General features: G+C 53.1%; 2 protein-coding genes across 4 annotated transcripts in view; both read right to left on the bottom strand.

Annotated features, from left to right (window-relative positions):
* Window positions 1–1371: 1371 nt before the first annotated feature.
* Window positions 1372–5548, bottom strand: GP1BB (glycoprotein Ib platelet subunit beta). The gene is made up of 2 exons (XM_073313680.1): window positions 5268–5548; window positions 1372–4310 (listed from the first exon to the last, which is right to left on the bottom strand). Exons 1-2 carry the CDS (start codon window positions 5332–5334, stop codon window positions 3688–3690), a joined length of 690 nt encoding a protein of 229 aa, XP_073169781.1. The 5' UTR covers window positions 5335–5548; the 3' UTR covers window positions 1372–3687.
* Window positions 5549–8041: 2493 nt separating this feature from the next.
* The window catches only part of SEPTIN5 (septin 5), a 68761-nt gene continuing 62325 nt past the window's right edge, over window positions 8042–14477 (bottom strand). For all 3 annotated transcript variants that reach the window (XM_073312267.1, XM_073312264.1, XM_073312265.1), the window contains exons 10-11: window positions 13504–13606; window positions 8042–12504 (exon numbers count right to left, since the gene is read on the bottom strand). In XM_073312267.1, coding sequence (XP_073168368.1) covers window positions 12448–12504; window positions 13504–13606 — 160 coding nt within the window. In that variant the 3' untranslated portion in view covers window positions 8042–12447. The remainder of the gene's footprint in view (window positions 12505–13503; window positions 13607–14477) is intronic.

Below are 14477 nucleotides of genomic sequence, written 5' to 3'. Positions count from 1 at the left end.
GCGGAGGAGTGGGGTGGCATTTCCACAGTTAACTCCATTTTGCATGGATCCAAGGGCTTGAGAGAGACAACGTGACCTCCGCTCGCAGCTGACATCAGGCGTGGCAGTGGCTTGGCCTGAGATGACAAGGGTACACCCCTTCTCCAGCACCCCAGTTTGGCCAGGCTTTTAAAAACCTCAGCTGAGTGAGGGAGAGGGACACTCTCGAACCGGGCACAAGCTGCAGCAAAGCCAGCTATCCCCACCCTGTGCCCAATGCCAAGGTGCCTCCGGTGTGCGGGATGGACCACTTCTAGGCTGGAGAGCTGCCAAGGCCGTCAGTCAGTCCCTGGCTGCTCTGCTGATACAGCCAGCAAGGGGGTTGCAATTTATTTATACGTATTACCACCCTGCAACCCAGCCAATCCTCCCGCCTCCACACACACACACACAACCAGCCTACACTTACAAATAAAACTCTCCTCCTGCCCTGCCCCCCAAGAAACCCTCCCTGGTAGTGAGAACTGGGGCCTAGCAGGCCCACTCCACTTGGGAGCCGAACTCAGGGAAAGTGGGTTCAAATTTATAAAGTGTCACAATAATCCCTAGCAATAATAGGGAAAGGTGCGAAATGGAGACAGACAGACAGACTTAGTACAAACCAAAAGGCCTCCTGACCTAATTCCAGGACTGGGTTAAGATCGTGCCTGGTAAACAAGAGAAATGTGGGCCCAGAAAGCAACAAACCAAACCAGGTGTGTTGAGAATTAGGACTATCCATGGACAAAATAATGAGGGGATGGGATCCGCCCTTTCGGGGACCTTAAGGAAAAAAAAGCAACTTTGGGAAGAAACTTGGCAAAGGCAGACGCTGGCTGACTGAGAGCCAGGAGAATGGGAAGCAGCGAGGTTTGCCATCATGGCTGTCTCCTGAGACGCCCACTGTCACACCGTTGGGCCTGCTTCGTCCTACTCCCGTGAGCTGCCCTGAGAGCCTGGGCTAGAGAGCTGCACCCAGATGACACCACCACCTCCAGCTGAATCCCAAACACCACCAGGGCTGAGAGACTTTGTCGCTCCATGTGTCTTTTTCCTGCCCTACCTTATTTCTTCTCTTTCCCAGCCCTCTCCTTTTGCCTTCTGCCTAGTACAAGTGTCTGGCTTTGCCAGCCCAAGACTATAGTTTGTAACACTGCTGTAAGCCTGTAAACACAAAAGGGCAGCTAAGAGCCGTGCCCCAATCAGACCAACCCTGTTACAAGTTTACCTGGCTTCAGAGTTAAGAAGACGGCGTGCTGGACCTGTTTTTTTCCAGCAGGGAGGTTGCAAGTGAGAGTCAGCACCAGAGACAGAAGTTGCATTGTCTCTCTTTGCTCTTGTCTTCTTTCCCTCTTGTGTGTTTTTCTTGTTCTGTCTTTTAGGAAACGGGCCTGGACTTTAACTACAATAGTAACTACAACTGCAGCCTCTCCCACGGGACCTTTTCTCCCTCCCCACAGGAGCAGTTACTACTTTACATCTTTAACACCATCTACAACACCCTGAAACAGGAGGGGTTCCTTCTAAAGACTCTCCAGCTACAGGGAAAGAGAACAAGGGACATTGTTCAAATAAAAGCCTTATGTAATACTTTACATTTCCAATGCTTTAGCGGTCTTTCTTTCTGTTCAGTGTCTTAAAAAGATTGAAGAGGGTTTTTTGTTGCTGTTTTTGGTTTGGTTTGGTTTTTGGCCATGGGGCTAAGGTCTCTGTAAACCAAACCCCGAAGCTTGTTTAATGTTGGACAGTGACATGCTCATGTTCACAAGTTTGACTCTTTGGGCCCATTTCTTCCATCCAGATTAATACAACACCCCTCCTATGCACTCGACCCTCTGCCAGGGCCTAATCCAGGGCCCACTGGAATCCACCGGTTCTTCCCACTGACTGCAAAGTGGGTTTTGGATCAGCGCCCTGTCCCCACAAGGCCCAAGACTTTGGCGTGTGCCCTGAAGGCCCAGCTGGTGGATTGAGTCAGCAGGAAAAACCACGGAAGGCCCAAGAGGCCTGTCCCCGTTTGAAGTTGTAACTAGAAAGCAAATGATGCTGATCTAAACAGAAAAGGAAACGGCTGAACTCTCCAGCTTGGGAACCAGCCCAGGTCTAGGATGCCCCTGAACGTGGAGCCCAACGATCCCCAGAACCACTCTTTGCCATCCAGCCTCCAAAACAATTTACAGGCCTTGTCCTCAGTGCCTCTGTTAAGGGAGCAGGATCGGTGAGCTGAGGTAAACCCCTTGTGTGTTGAGGAACAGCCAGTGCCCTCAGCCCCCGCCACAGGGGTCTCTTGTGATGGAAACCAGTCACCTAAGCCTCCAGTCCCAATCCCCTGAGTTATTATGGGCCTGCGGGGCCATTGCTTCATTTTAAATGCTCGTTCCATCTTGCCAGTTCACCTACCTTCCTCTTCGCCCCTCCGCTGGCAAATTACCAAACACAGGCCTCACCATAAATAAAAACCAGAAACAACCCAAATCGTCCGTGTAAAACCTGAATTCAAAGAAACTCCACATTAACAACCAGCAGCTGCAGAGTCCGGGGTGAATCTTTTCCCCCCAATTCCATTTCCAAGGAACATCCTTTTTAAAATAAGGTCCCACCCCAGACCCTTTCCTGGGTGGTTCCCCTGTTTGCATGGTTTGCGAGGAGTTTAAACCAGATACATTTTTCAACCTGGGAAGAACCATTTGCATCATCATTTTTTTAATACGGTTTTGTTACAGAAATGAAAGGACTGTTATAAATAGCTAAAGCTGCATTATGTATTTCTTGCTATCTCACTAGCCCCTAGAGGCCCCCATCCTGCTGGGCAGCATACAGACACATAGGAAGATAAAGAGGTGAGGCTTTAAGAAGCACTCAGCATTGGCCTAACTGGGCTCCCGCCTTCATTTAGCGGGGAACAGAATTGAGCCAACACTGTGGGCTTTTGAACAGCCCCACCCTAAACAGAGAAGGCAAAGCGTGGCCAGCAGGGAGGAACATTATCCCAATTTTACTGTGGCACAGTGAGACTGATTGACTTGCCCAGGGTGACAGGAAATCCGAGGCAGAGCTGGGAAATCGAATCCATCTCTCCTGTGTCCTACTCCAGTTACTTAACCCTGGGGCCAGCCTGCTGGATTCTGCCCACATTGTAACAAACCAGCAGAATCAGGGACTTTCTAAGCTCAGCCCCCAGTCTTTTAGTGTATGGAGCCCTGGGGACCAAATGAGCATGAATCACATAGCAGCAGCATTAGCTCAGACTGCCCTGGCTCTTGCCAGCTATAAGTTAGTTCCTTATGGTTCTTGGAGCACGTGATTCTGCACAGAGCATCACTAAATCTCTAATGAGACCAGACCAGTAACAGTTTTCACTTCAGCAAAGCAACCAAGTTTGCACAGGTCTGATAAAAGAACAGTTTGTCCCAATCCTGTTTCTATCCCTTTGGAAGAGTGCAGAATTATAACACCCCAGGATTAGCTGCACTGCAACAGAGCAATAGGCCCAGCCTATGTCCTGCTTTAGACAGTGGCCTATTCCTTATGCTTCAGAGAAAGGCTGGTTCTCAGCATAATGCACCAAATGGCCCACGCAACGCTACAATCCCAGGAGGATGGATGTCCTTCCTGACCCTGCTGATCAGCTTATGCCCTGAAGCATGAGGACTGAAAGCCCTGGTGACATTAATCAATGTCATGGGCATTCTCTGAAAGGGGAGCCCATGTATCTACGTGCTGGTGTATCTCCTTGGTGGTCTGCCTGGCTACATTGGCGATCCTCTGGAATCTATGCAGGAACAAGATGATGAAGAGGAGCAGGACAGCCTGGAGGAGGATGAAGAGGAAGAGGCAGATCTGGGAGATGAGCGCGATGCTGCAGTACCAGTACTGGCAGGTAGAGATGAGCTCATCCTCCGACAGGTACGCGATGATCCTGCCCCGCAGGTGTTCCGGGGAAGCACACACCACGTTCCTATACAGGGTCCGATTCGGCTGCCACTGGAGCCACGAGCGCAGGTAGAGGATGTCGCAGTCGCATTCCCAGGGGTTCCCCCACAGGTAGGCCACTTGGAGGCTCTGCAGGTTGTCCAGGAGCCCGCTGGGGATGCTGGTGAGCAGGTTGTTGTTGAGGAAGAGGGTCTGAGTTGAGGGGCTGAAGGATGCGGGGAGGCTGTTTTTGGTCAGCTCTCCCGACATGCAGTTGACAATGTTGGCGCTGCACTGGCAGGACGAGGGGCAGGTGGGCGTCACAAGGGGCAGAGAGCCCAGCAGGGAAAGGAAGAGGATCCAGCAGATCATCTTCAGCTCTGAAACACACACACAAGCCACCTCTGACCCTGAACTCCTTGGGACATTGTGCACAAACCTCAGGCACTCAGCATAAGAAGAGCAGCAGACGCAGACACCTGACACTGTCAAACTGAACAGAACAAACCCAGGGCTTTTATTTCCTTTGAGGATTTAAGTTTTGGGTGAATTGGTACCCAGGAAGATGAGAGACCCCCAGCTCTGACAAGGGCATAATTTCAGCATGTGTTGGGCAAGAGCTCGCTCTCTCGTAATACTAGACAGGCGAGTGCTCCTGCTATTTTAGCCCGGGGTTTGTGGAGGGCAGATGGCTTATGGTGTGACCAGACATCCAGTAGGAACTGGCTGAGGCCATCAAATCTCATTTCCATTGGTGCCCAGGGCGGTGAAGAGAAGCTGGTATTTGCATGATTGCATTCCTGATGCACTATAATAGCTAAGGAAATTCAGCAGCAGTCATGTTAGTGTGCAAAACTGCTCATGCAGTCACAGGCTCCGAATGACCTTTCATTAACAGAAGCTTCAGGTTATTACAGAGGCAAAAAGCTACAGAAGATTCAAAAAAGGATTAGACAGTTGCATGACTAAGAACAGCCAATGCAGTTTCCACGGCTAGAATAAAAGTGACAGAGACAAGCAGTTCTCATGCATCAGGACATATAAAGATCAGGTGGGCTCAGGTAGAAATTCCCCACTCTGAGATTGTATTGCAGAAGTAGGGGGCTACCCTTGTTCTGAAGGATCTAAGCATTGGTTACTGCTGTAGACAAGAGACAAGCCATTGGACCGTCCTAGTATTGCAATTCTTGCAAAAAATCCTAAGGGTCATCATGGACTCTGACTTGTACAGGGGGTAAGAAGAGAGCAGCTTGGTGCCTCACCGTAAAGCAATGCTGTGCAGTGAAGTGACCGAGGAAGAAGGTAAAGTTAGCAGGAAGTGCAGTGTCTAGACTCACCTTTGCAGATTGCTGGCCTCTGGCACAAGGGAAGATTATAGTAAGAGGGCAAGTGGTGCAGGAGCATTTGCAAGTACACAGCTGAGCTCTCTGCTAGTTCCCCACTTGGCTCTGCAAGATAAGGGGAAAGCTAGTCCCAGGACTCCTCCCTGCCACCGTCTTGCCGGAACAGCTGAGGTTTCACCAAGCAACTGTTCCGAGGGATGCAAGATGACACTGGTTGTGGTAACGCTTCAAATGTGGCAGGCCTGATGACGACAAGTGGACGGCAGAGGGTCTTGGCCCAGAGGAAAGAGAGGGCAAAAGCATTTTGCTGTTATCTGTGAGTGGTCCAGCCCTGCCCTTTTCAAAACAGTGCCCTGTTTTACCCTGGCACCCTTTGGAAAGGAAGCCATCCTCTTAGAGGATAAGCAGCCCAAAGTATTTGCTTTGTTTTCTGTATTGCTCTGCTTAGCAGCAGCAAGAAAATATGCAAGGAACCTCATGTGAAATCCATGGGAGAGTCCTCAAAACCCCATCAGCCCCTGGGGAAGGGCCCATAATTTCCCATACTCAGTTCCACTTTGCCTGTCTGGCTCTGTCTTGGCAATGGCAAATACCTCTCAGATTGTTCCCCGGCTCCCCAAACCTCTGTGTAGCACGCAGCTCCGGCCCTCTCGAGGCTGGAAAAGACTTAGCAATGGCAACCAGGCAGGATCAGGCGGAGATCTCACTTGTCAGCTGAGAGGTTTGTAAGGAAGCTTGGGGAACCTAACATTGATCTGTGTCAGCTTCAATATGACAATGCTCCAGGTAATTCCCATAATACCCTGTTACGCCTTTCATCCTCAAGCTCTTTATGAACTACATATGCACAAAACTATGAGTCGCTTCACAGCTGCCTGCAGCTGTTTTAAGAGCGTGCAGCACTGGGACAGGAAGTGAAGGAGACAGGATAAGGAGTCTCAGTCTGGGACAGGAAGTGCCTGTAATCAGTGACCTTGGGATCTTCACTGGTTGTGGACAGGTCTCCCTTTAGTGAATCTGTCCAGTAAATGGGGACCAAATATGTTGGAGCAGGAAGCGAAGGGGAATACTGTATCCAACCGAAGCTGCAGGTGGATTTAGGCAATTACTCAAGATTCAGTTGGACCAGAAAATTCAAGCTCACACAAATACCATTGTGAAAAGCACGTCTGTTAAACTGGTTTCACATCTCATCTGAAAGAGCGCTCCTGGCAGCACGGTGTCCCCGAACATCCTGTTCATGCTATGTACAGTATCAGCATGCCTTGGAGGACCTTCATTAAAGCACTGACCCAATCCCTGCCCTTCTGAGCAGCTAGTGACTTCTGATGAGGTGCTCTGGCTTTCAGCTGTGGCCTGGGCCGCTAGCTGAGTAGGGAGGGAGCTGGCGAGCTGCTCTTCTGAAAACTTGCATTCTCTCACATGCCTGAAGCCCGGGAGAGCCCGATACTTGCAGACACAAAAAGGCAAGATCCAGGGGAAAGGAGAAAGCTGCAGGCTGGCTCGGCTGGCCAGTGCTGGGAAAGATAATGCTCATGGGAACATCGTGCTCTAGCGGGCTTGTCTCGATAGAGTCAGATGACTCAGCAGCTCGAAGCATGTGCAGCTCACAGTTAGCAAGGCAGGTTTACCACATCCTGCCGTCGGAATTTGTGGCACTGGGAGACGCTCCAGCCTGAGCAGCAGACCCAAAGGGATAAAAATAGACAGCTCTGGGGATGCTGAGATCACATCCCCATTGCATGCATTAAGGACCACAAACCCTGCCCCCGGTTTCCCCGTACAGTACCTCTCCTGTAAGCCCATTGGGCCAGATTCTCTCTGCACCCATTTACACAGGGGTGTAAATGCTACCAGACCAGAACAGGAAGGATTGACACCCAGCTGCACTGGGGTCCAAGATGACCTTAGGAACAGGGCCAGGAAAAATTGGGCCCATCGATTCAGTGGGGCTGTAGCTGAAGGCAGGACTGGGGATAAAACCTCATCTCATACGCTTTAAAACCTTTACGCTTTAAGTTTCTAATAAATCAGGTTTCAGAGTAGCAGCCATGTTAGTCGGTATCCGCAAAAAGAACAGGAGGACTTGTGGCACCTTAGAGACCCACCCATTTATTGGAGCATCAGCTTTCGTGGGCTACAGCTCACTTCGTCGGATGCTCAAATAAATTGGTTCATCTCTGAGGTGCCACAAGTCCTCCTGTTCTTTTTAATAAATCGGAGTGGCTCATTCCGACTATTACAGCAGTGCAGAAGGCAGGCAGGGAATCTGGGCCCACAAACTGCTCAGCTTTTGTTAGAGTGTTTTTCTTTCATTTGGGGGGCGCCTCAAGACAACGGGGATCACCCAGGTAGATTTTTCCATAGGCCAGAAAGGACCATTATGACCACCTGACCTCCTGCATAAGCCAGGCCAGAGCATTTCATCCAGGGACTGAGGAGTGCCATCTAAAGTGGGAGGGGGCACAGATTTGCCCCGCCAATCCTGACCCTCTTCTCTCCCCTTCTCAATCCCCTCTACCCCACCCTTCTGACTCCTCCGGCCCATGTTCCCCTCCGAATCTGAGTGAGTGCCATTGTGTCCTGGAGCACAGGATCTCTGGGCCACTCAGGTCTGACCCGGCCTATGCCTACATCCAGCCTAATCTGATTGAACTAGAGAACTGGACAGATCACACCCAGGGGAATTTTCCAGGCATCTTGCATTTCTGTCCCCACTCCTAACAAGTCCCCCTTCCGCAGACAGAAAAACTCAGGAAAAGGTCGTCTTGTGGGTTTTTTTCATGTATTTATTTCACTGACCAGTTCAGGTAGTAAACATTATTAATAATAATAATAGCCATCATCATTTTAATAAAATGGATACGTTTCCAAAGGGTTTGTTTCTCTTCGTTCACAATGACAAAGTACTCAACAGTAATGTACAAAAAAACCCAACCAAAACGACAATGGGGAAAGGAAGCGCCTAAGAACAGAGCAAGGGGATGCAGAAATCACATGGTCACGAGCAAGCCAGGGTTACTGCGTGTGCAATGAAGGAGCGGGGAAAGCCGCCGCACAGCGTGAAGAATGGAATTCCCAGCCCCCAAAGGAACAGGATGCAGGACAAGGCATGCAGGTGGTCAGCGAGTGCTGGCCAGAGCCAGGACCAGTGGCACACAAACGGGTTCATCCCACAACCACCTCCCAAATCAGGCACACGGTTTGAGACGTGGCACCCACAACCCCCCAGCCCAGCGACAGCTCACGAGAACTCGGTGGAGCCAGACTCAGAGCCTGGAGTTGCTCAGAAGCGCAAAAAACTGGCAAAGGCTTAGGATGCGTGGGGGGGGGGGGGTGTTAGGGGGAAGGAGCATCCTAGCCATACTCTCTACTTTGTTCGCTGCCAGGGGAGGAACCGCCAGCCATGCTTACCCAGGAACGCCTCTACCAGTCACAGGGCAGCTCAATTCAACAGGGGGAGACTCCACTCTGAGAACACGCAGACAGAGGGCAGATCTCCAGAGCATTCCAGGGGCTCACCTCCATTTCCAATGTCTTTCCAGGCAGCCAACCCTCCCCACAGCCTCCCGAGAGGAAGAAAACCTGCTGTGTTGTCTTTGCTGGTGGGTCTCTGTGGTCCTACTTCCCACTCTAGAGAAGTTGCAGCTCTAGCTGCCTTGGCAGAAGGTGCTTTTCCCTCTCTGATGCCACGCTACCCCTGCCCATGGCTGAGGAGTTCAGCTCTGTGTGGAATGGGTCTGGGAAACGTTACCTGATTTAGCAGAAGTTTGCATTGAGTTGACGGAGATGTCCTCGCCGGGAAAGGGGGCAGATGTCTTAGTCAGCAATTCTGGCTGCGGTGCCCTGTCCTGCCAAATGCCTCAGACCCACAGCAGTGCCCTGCTTCAATGCCTTGCTTGTGGAGTCAACCACCAGTACAGCTGCAGGCTGCACTCAACCAAACCGTCATCTAATGCTAAAGGGAAGATGCTCTCCTCCACCCCTTCTTGGGCCAAAACATGCTGGACACAGAGGCCCCCTTAGCTGGTCTGGAAATGTTACCACCTTACCTGCAACAGATTGTTAACTTGTGGAACTCACTGCCTCAGGATAATGCAGAAGCAAGGAACTTATCAAGCTTTACAAAAAGGGAACACACCCTCCAATGAACAGGAACAGCATCTGCAGTTACACTAGCATGAACAAAACTGATACAAGTTAGCAATCCTCATGCGTCAGGATAGTAGCTGATCACCAGCCCAGGCCTGGAAGAAGCTGCCCCCTCGGGCTACAATACCACACAAGCAAGTGCATTATGGCGAGGCGGCTCACACTTTCCCTTTAAGCATCTGGCATTGGACAGTGCTGGAGATAGGAGTAAATGGCCCCTCAGTCTACCCTGGCATGGCATTGCCCATCTCTTATGTGCTTCGCACAGAGGGGACGGGACAGGACAAAGGAGCTGGGGAGATAGTGATATTGCTCTTCTGGCCTGAGTTTGGGCCCCAGACACACTGTACCGCTCTGCACTTCATTGGGGCAGCAAAAGGGGCCTCTTAAACAAGCCAGCCTCTAAGCTGAGAGGTTCAGTTTGCCCTGGCCTAGCTTAGACATCTGTCCAAGAGGCATTGCTGCCCTTCATTAGCTTAGCCTCTCCTCATTATTTCTGAGGTCTGTCCTGTCTCTCCTATACCTACCCGAGACAAAAGAGGGTTGCCTGTGAGTAACAGACACCGCCCCAGCTACTCACCAACAGGACAAGAGATCAGGCCCCAGGGCCCTGCTGAGAGAAGCCAGCATGACACACTGCTAGCAGAAGCAGCCCTGGCACTTAACCAGACCCAGCCAACGCCGCGTGTCACACCAAGAGCCGGCCATCAAGGAGTCAGAGCTGGACAACACAAAGCCACAGGTAAATGGGCACCCACAGGACTCAGAGCGGGAACCAGGGGCTGGGCAAGAAGGACCCACCCCCATGTGCATCAGGCAATCAGCTCCTTGCCAGCACTCCAAGGAGTCTAAGGGAAGACCCAGTTAGCCTCCGGGCCCATTTTCCCTGGCCGGCCAGTGGCATTACTATCAGACAGGCCACACTTCTGGTTGCTCCTTTACTGTGCTTGGTTAAAAATAACACAGCAAATGACAGCAGGACAGCGGCTGCTGCAGACACAGCCCTCGTATCTCTGCCACCAGATCCTGCCAGCTTGCCCTGCGCTGGGACTCAACCACGCAGGTCCCCATGGCTAGGACCAGGGGCGGGAAACGGGGGATGCCTAAAGCTGCTGCCCAGAAAGGCTGCTGGGTGGAGTCCTGGGTGACAGGGAAGAGAGGGGGCAGTGCATAGCCAGCGGAGCTGGGCTGTACTAAGCCTCCTCCCAGGGACTCAAACGCTCCCTTGCTGCCCACAACCCATTCAGCACCAACCTGCTCCCTACACAGCCAGGGCCAGCCTTACGGGTGGGAGACATGGGCGACTGCCCAGGGAGGTGCCATCCAAGTGTCACAAGATGGCAGGCCTGGGCTGCCAGAATGGGAGTGAATGCAGGTGAGCCCAGGGCTGAAGCCCTTGGCCAGCTGGGCCGGGGGCGGATGATACCGCCTGGAGCTGCCAGCCAGGCGGGGAGGTGCAGGCAGCCAGGCTTGCCCCTGCGGAGCCAGCGGGCCAGCCCCTGGGTCTCCCCTTCCCGTCCTCCTGCTAGGCGGTCAGGGGAGCCCCCAGGCTCAGAAACTCCTCCCTGTGCAGCCATGAGTGGGGCAGGGAAGGGCAGCCAAGGGTGCCATTTTCCATAAGGCCAGCCGTGTACATAGCCTGTCTTGCCTCCTCTGCCCCGATAGAAGTCTTTCAGCTCCCCCGTGTGCACAGCGAGAACGGTGCAAAGGAAAACGTCCTCCCTCCCCAGCAAGACGGACTCAGGGGCCAGCAAGGCTGCTAATGCTCAGGGATGAGGAAAGCTCCATATTTAGAGTTTGTCTCCTGCCCCGAGACTTCCCCTGGTCAGGTACAAACTGGGACACTGCCCTCAGCTCTTTGGTCCCTCTGGCTGGCGTGTCACCTTTCCCAGTGAGCCCAAGGGCTATGCACAGGCTGGATGGCGGGGGCTACACCAGGGATACCCCTTCCCTCACCCCAGAGAGAGCAGGAAGCAAAGGAAAAGCCACCAAGCTTCCTGCTAACTGCTCCCTAGTTCTGCCAGGGACTCAGATCCACAGTATGGTTTGGCCAAAGCAGGGGCAGGGCTGGCTGGGAAGATGCTGGCACCTCATGGGCTGCTCCTGTATTCCTTGTGTCTGCAAACCGGGATCTCCCAGCACCGAGTGCCGCATCCTCACCCCTATGCTCCAAACCAGAGTTTCTCAACGTTTTTGATTCCAGGGACCGGCTCCCTGCCTTCCTAAGCTGTGTCAAGGAGATCTGAGGGACCGGCGCCAGGCCAGGGACCGGCCGTCAAGAAACACTGCTCCAAATGAGGGCAGGGAAAGCTGGTATCTTCTAACCTAGTGGGTGGGGCTGATCTCTCCCCTCTCAGTGCAAAAGATCCTGGAGTTTCTCAACAGGAAAATTAGACAGGAATGTTCAGGCACCTTAAAAATACCCCCGCAGGCCAGTGTCCCCTGATCAACTCCACCCTGCCCCCCCCCCAGCCCACTGCTCTCCCTTGCAGAGCAGGGGGGTGGCCTGGAATCCCCCAGTGGGGGAGGGGTGGCTGGCTGGGTCCAAGTCATGAGCTCTTGGTGCAGAGGGAACATTTGTCCTTCTAGGTGCCCACCCTGGCCCAGGGGGGTGGGGGAGAGGGTCCCAGCACCTTGGTTGGGAGTAAACATTTTTGTGCATTTACACAGAGTCTTCAAAGCTAATGCGCCATCGAAACCGTGACTTTGAACAGAGGCGCATTCCCTGGCCAGGGCTGAGTACATCTGGAAGTTGGAACGGTTCTAAAAATGCCTTAGACACTTCCCAGGCTTAAAAGGAACAAAAGAAAAACACACCAGTAAATTGCTAAGTGAAGAGCCTCTTCCACACTCCAGCTGACAGGAAAGCCAGTGTCACTGCTAATAAATTAGGGGGTGGGGGGGCACAGCTCTCGCCCACAAGTCTCTACACAACGGGGAACTTCTTCCTACAACGGCCACTTCTCAAGCTGGGCCCCAGAAGGTCGCCAGGGATTCCCTTTGCTCTCCATCCTCCTGGCTCTCACTGGTCCTGCATCTGCTGCTGCATCTTCTGCAGCATCTCCTGCATCCTCCGCAACTGCAGGAGAGGGAGAGGGAAGGTCAGACAGAGCGCGGCTCCGCCCCGGCCAGTGGGAAGGTCAGACAGAGCGCGGCTCCGCCCCGGCCAGTGGGATGCTCTAAGGGGGTGGTGGGCTTGCCCCGTTACTGGGACGGCATGTTTGCGAGTGGGGCTCTAGGCCCCCATCTGCCCCGCTCGGTGCGTGTCACTCCGCTGTCTGCATGGGCTAGCTAGCGACGGCTCACAGGGTGCTCAGGATCATGCAGCCGGGGTTTGGAGGAGCCCCCGCCGTCAAGGGCAGGATGGGAGATGGTGCTCACCCCCGCGAGGTGGAGAGGGCGGGCGGGATGGTGCTCACCCTGATGCACTGCGCTGCCCGAGGCTCTGCCCTCTATCACCTCCTTTCTCATGATCTCGCCTTTGCCCCACGCCCTGCTCCTGCCCCTTTCCCCAGTAACTCAGCACAGCGGCTGGCACAGGGAGGAGCTTGCGCTACACCCTGGCCTGGCAGCTGCACAGCGTGACCTGGTCGGGCTGTACAAGGGAACCGGGTGTGGTCCCAGCCTGCACTTGGTGCACTCCTGGTCCTCGCACCCACTCGACTGACTCTGGGTGCTTCAGGTCACAGGGCGACCATGGCAGGGGTGGTCCCTGCCAGCTTTAAACCCTCTGACTCTGGAACCCAATGGTGCCCACCGTGGCAGAGCTGACTGGTGCTTTGCTCAGCCTTGGGAGGGATGATGGGGCTTTCAGAGAGACACCCTCTAACTCCTCTCCGAACTTGATGGCTGCTGGCATTGAACAGGGCCTTGCTCTGCAGTTCACGGGATGGCATCGCCACTGACCGAAACGGACACAGCCTCCGGGCCCTGCCCTCCTGACTGGGAGCTCTGGGACAGAGGGTAGCAGAAGGAAAAGTAGAGCAGGGACGGGGGCACCAGGGAACCCCAGGACAGCCTCGCCTAGGGCAGCCCCTCTGCTCATCGCTGAGGAGGGCAACATGCAGTGGGTACCCACCTCTTCATCCTTCATTTTGATCAGCTTCTCCGTTTCAGCATCAGGCGTTGGAAGGGGCAGGATAGGGATGGGGCTTTCTATCCTGTTGTCCTGAGTCAGCTTACTGTGAGGGGGAGAGAGTGGAGAAATTGAGTCTGTTCCTGTTCCAGGCAAGCTGGGGTTTGCACAGCGGGGAACGAGGCCCTCTCACAAACACCGCAGGGCACAATCACAGCCCCAAGCGCCTGGCCAGCCAGCTGGGGAGTGTCACAGAAACCAGGCCGCTTGGATGCAGTTTGGGGGAGCATGGCAAGGATGTGTGGGATCCATTCACACACAGGTACGTATCACACTTGAGATTTCAGAAGAGCGGGCTGCGGCAGCTATTCTAGGGGAAAGCCACAAACCAGCTGCGGAGAGTAAACCCAATCCCTTAAAGAGCTGGCATCTCTGACCACCTTACCCTAAGGCCACATCAGCAAACCAATAAGCCACGAGCTGTGCGGATGACAAATTTATGAGAGGCATTTACCAATCATGGTCTTGAGGTCTCTCTCGCTGTTTGAGATAAATATACACACACATACACCCACGCATAGACAGAGGTCGGCACGAATATCAACATTTGTCAAGCAACCGTACCATGTTCACAGACCTTTTTCAGAAGGACTGAAACATGGAGCCAGTTTAATTATACGAATCCTAGCAAGAGTCGGGGCACTACATTCAAGTGGTGAAGAACCCTTGGGGAACAAAAGGCAGCCCTTGGAGAATTCCAAGGTGTCACTGCATCCTCTCACCACTTGGTGGCCCTGTTGACTCAATGCACATTTATCTTAGAGTTCAGCTCCATAGGAAACTATTACATCCCAGTTCCCTCGGACTTGAAGTGTAGAGAATCAGCAAAGACATGAGAATTGGAGGCAAACCACAGGGGTGTTGGATTTAGAACCAAAAAAAATGTAGGGAGGGAGGTAACTATTTTAGTTAAAAGA

This window comes from Lepidochelys kempii, chromosome 15 (genome assembly GCF_965140265.1).
Source record: "Lepidochelys kempii isolate rLepKem1 chromosome 15, rLepKem1.hap2, whole genome shotgun sequence".
Taxonomy (NCBI): domain Eukaryota; kingdom Metazoa; phylum Chordata; order Testudines; family Cheloniidae; genus Lepidochelys; species Lepidochelys kempii.
This window is presented reverse-complemented; position numbering and strand designations above follow the sequence as displayed.

What these genes read in the sequence shown, in the direction of transcription:
- GP1BB (XM_073313680.1), bottom strand. Translation starts at nt 5,334, where the DNA reads ATGCTCCTGCACCACTTGCCCTCTTACTATAATCTTCCCTTGTGCCAG. An exon ending in GAGGCCAGCAATCTGCAAAG is followed by an intron (nt 4,311 to 5,267) that starts GTGAGTCTAGAC and finishes TGTGTGTTTCAG; the next exon opens with AGCTGAAGATGATCTGCTGG.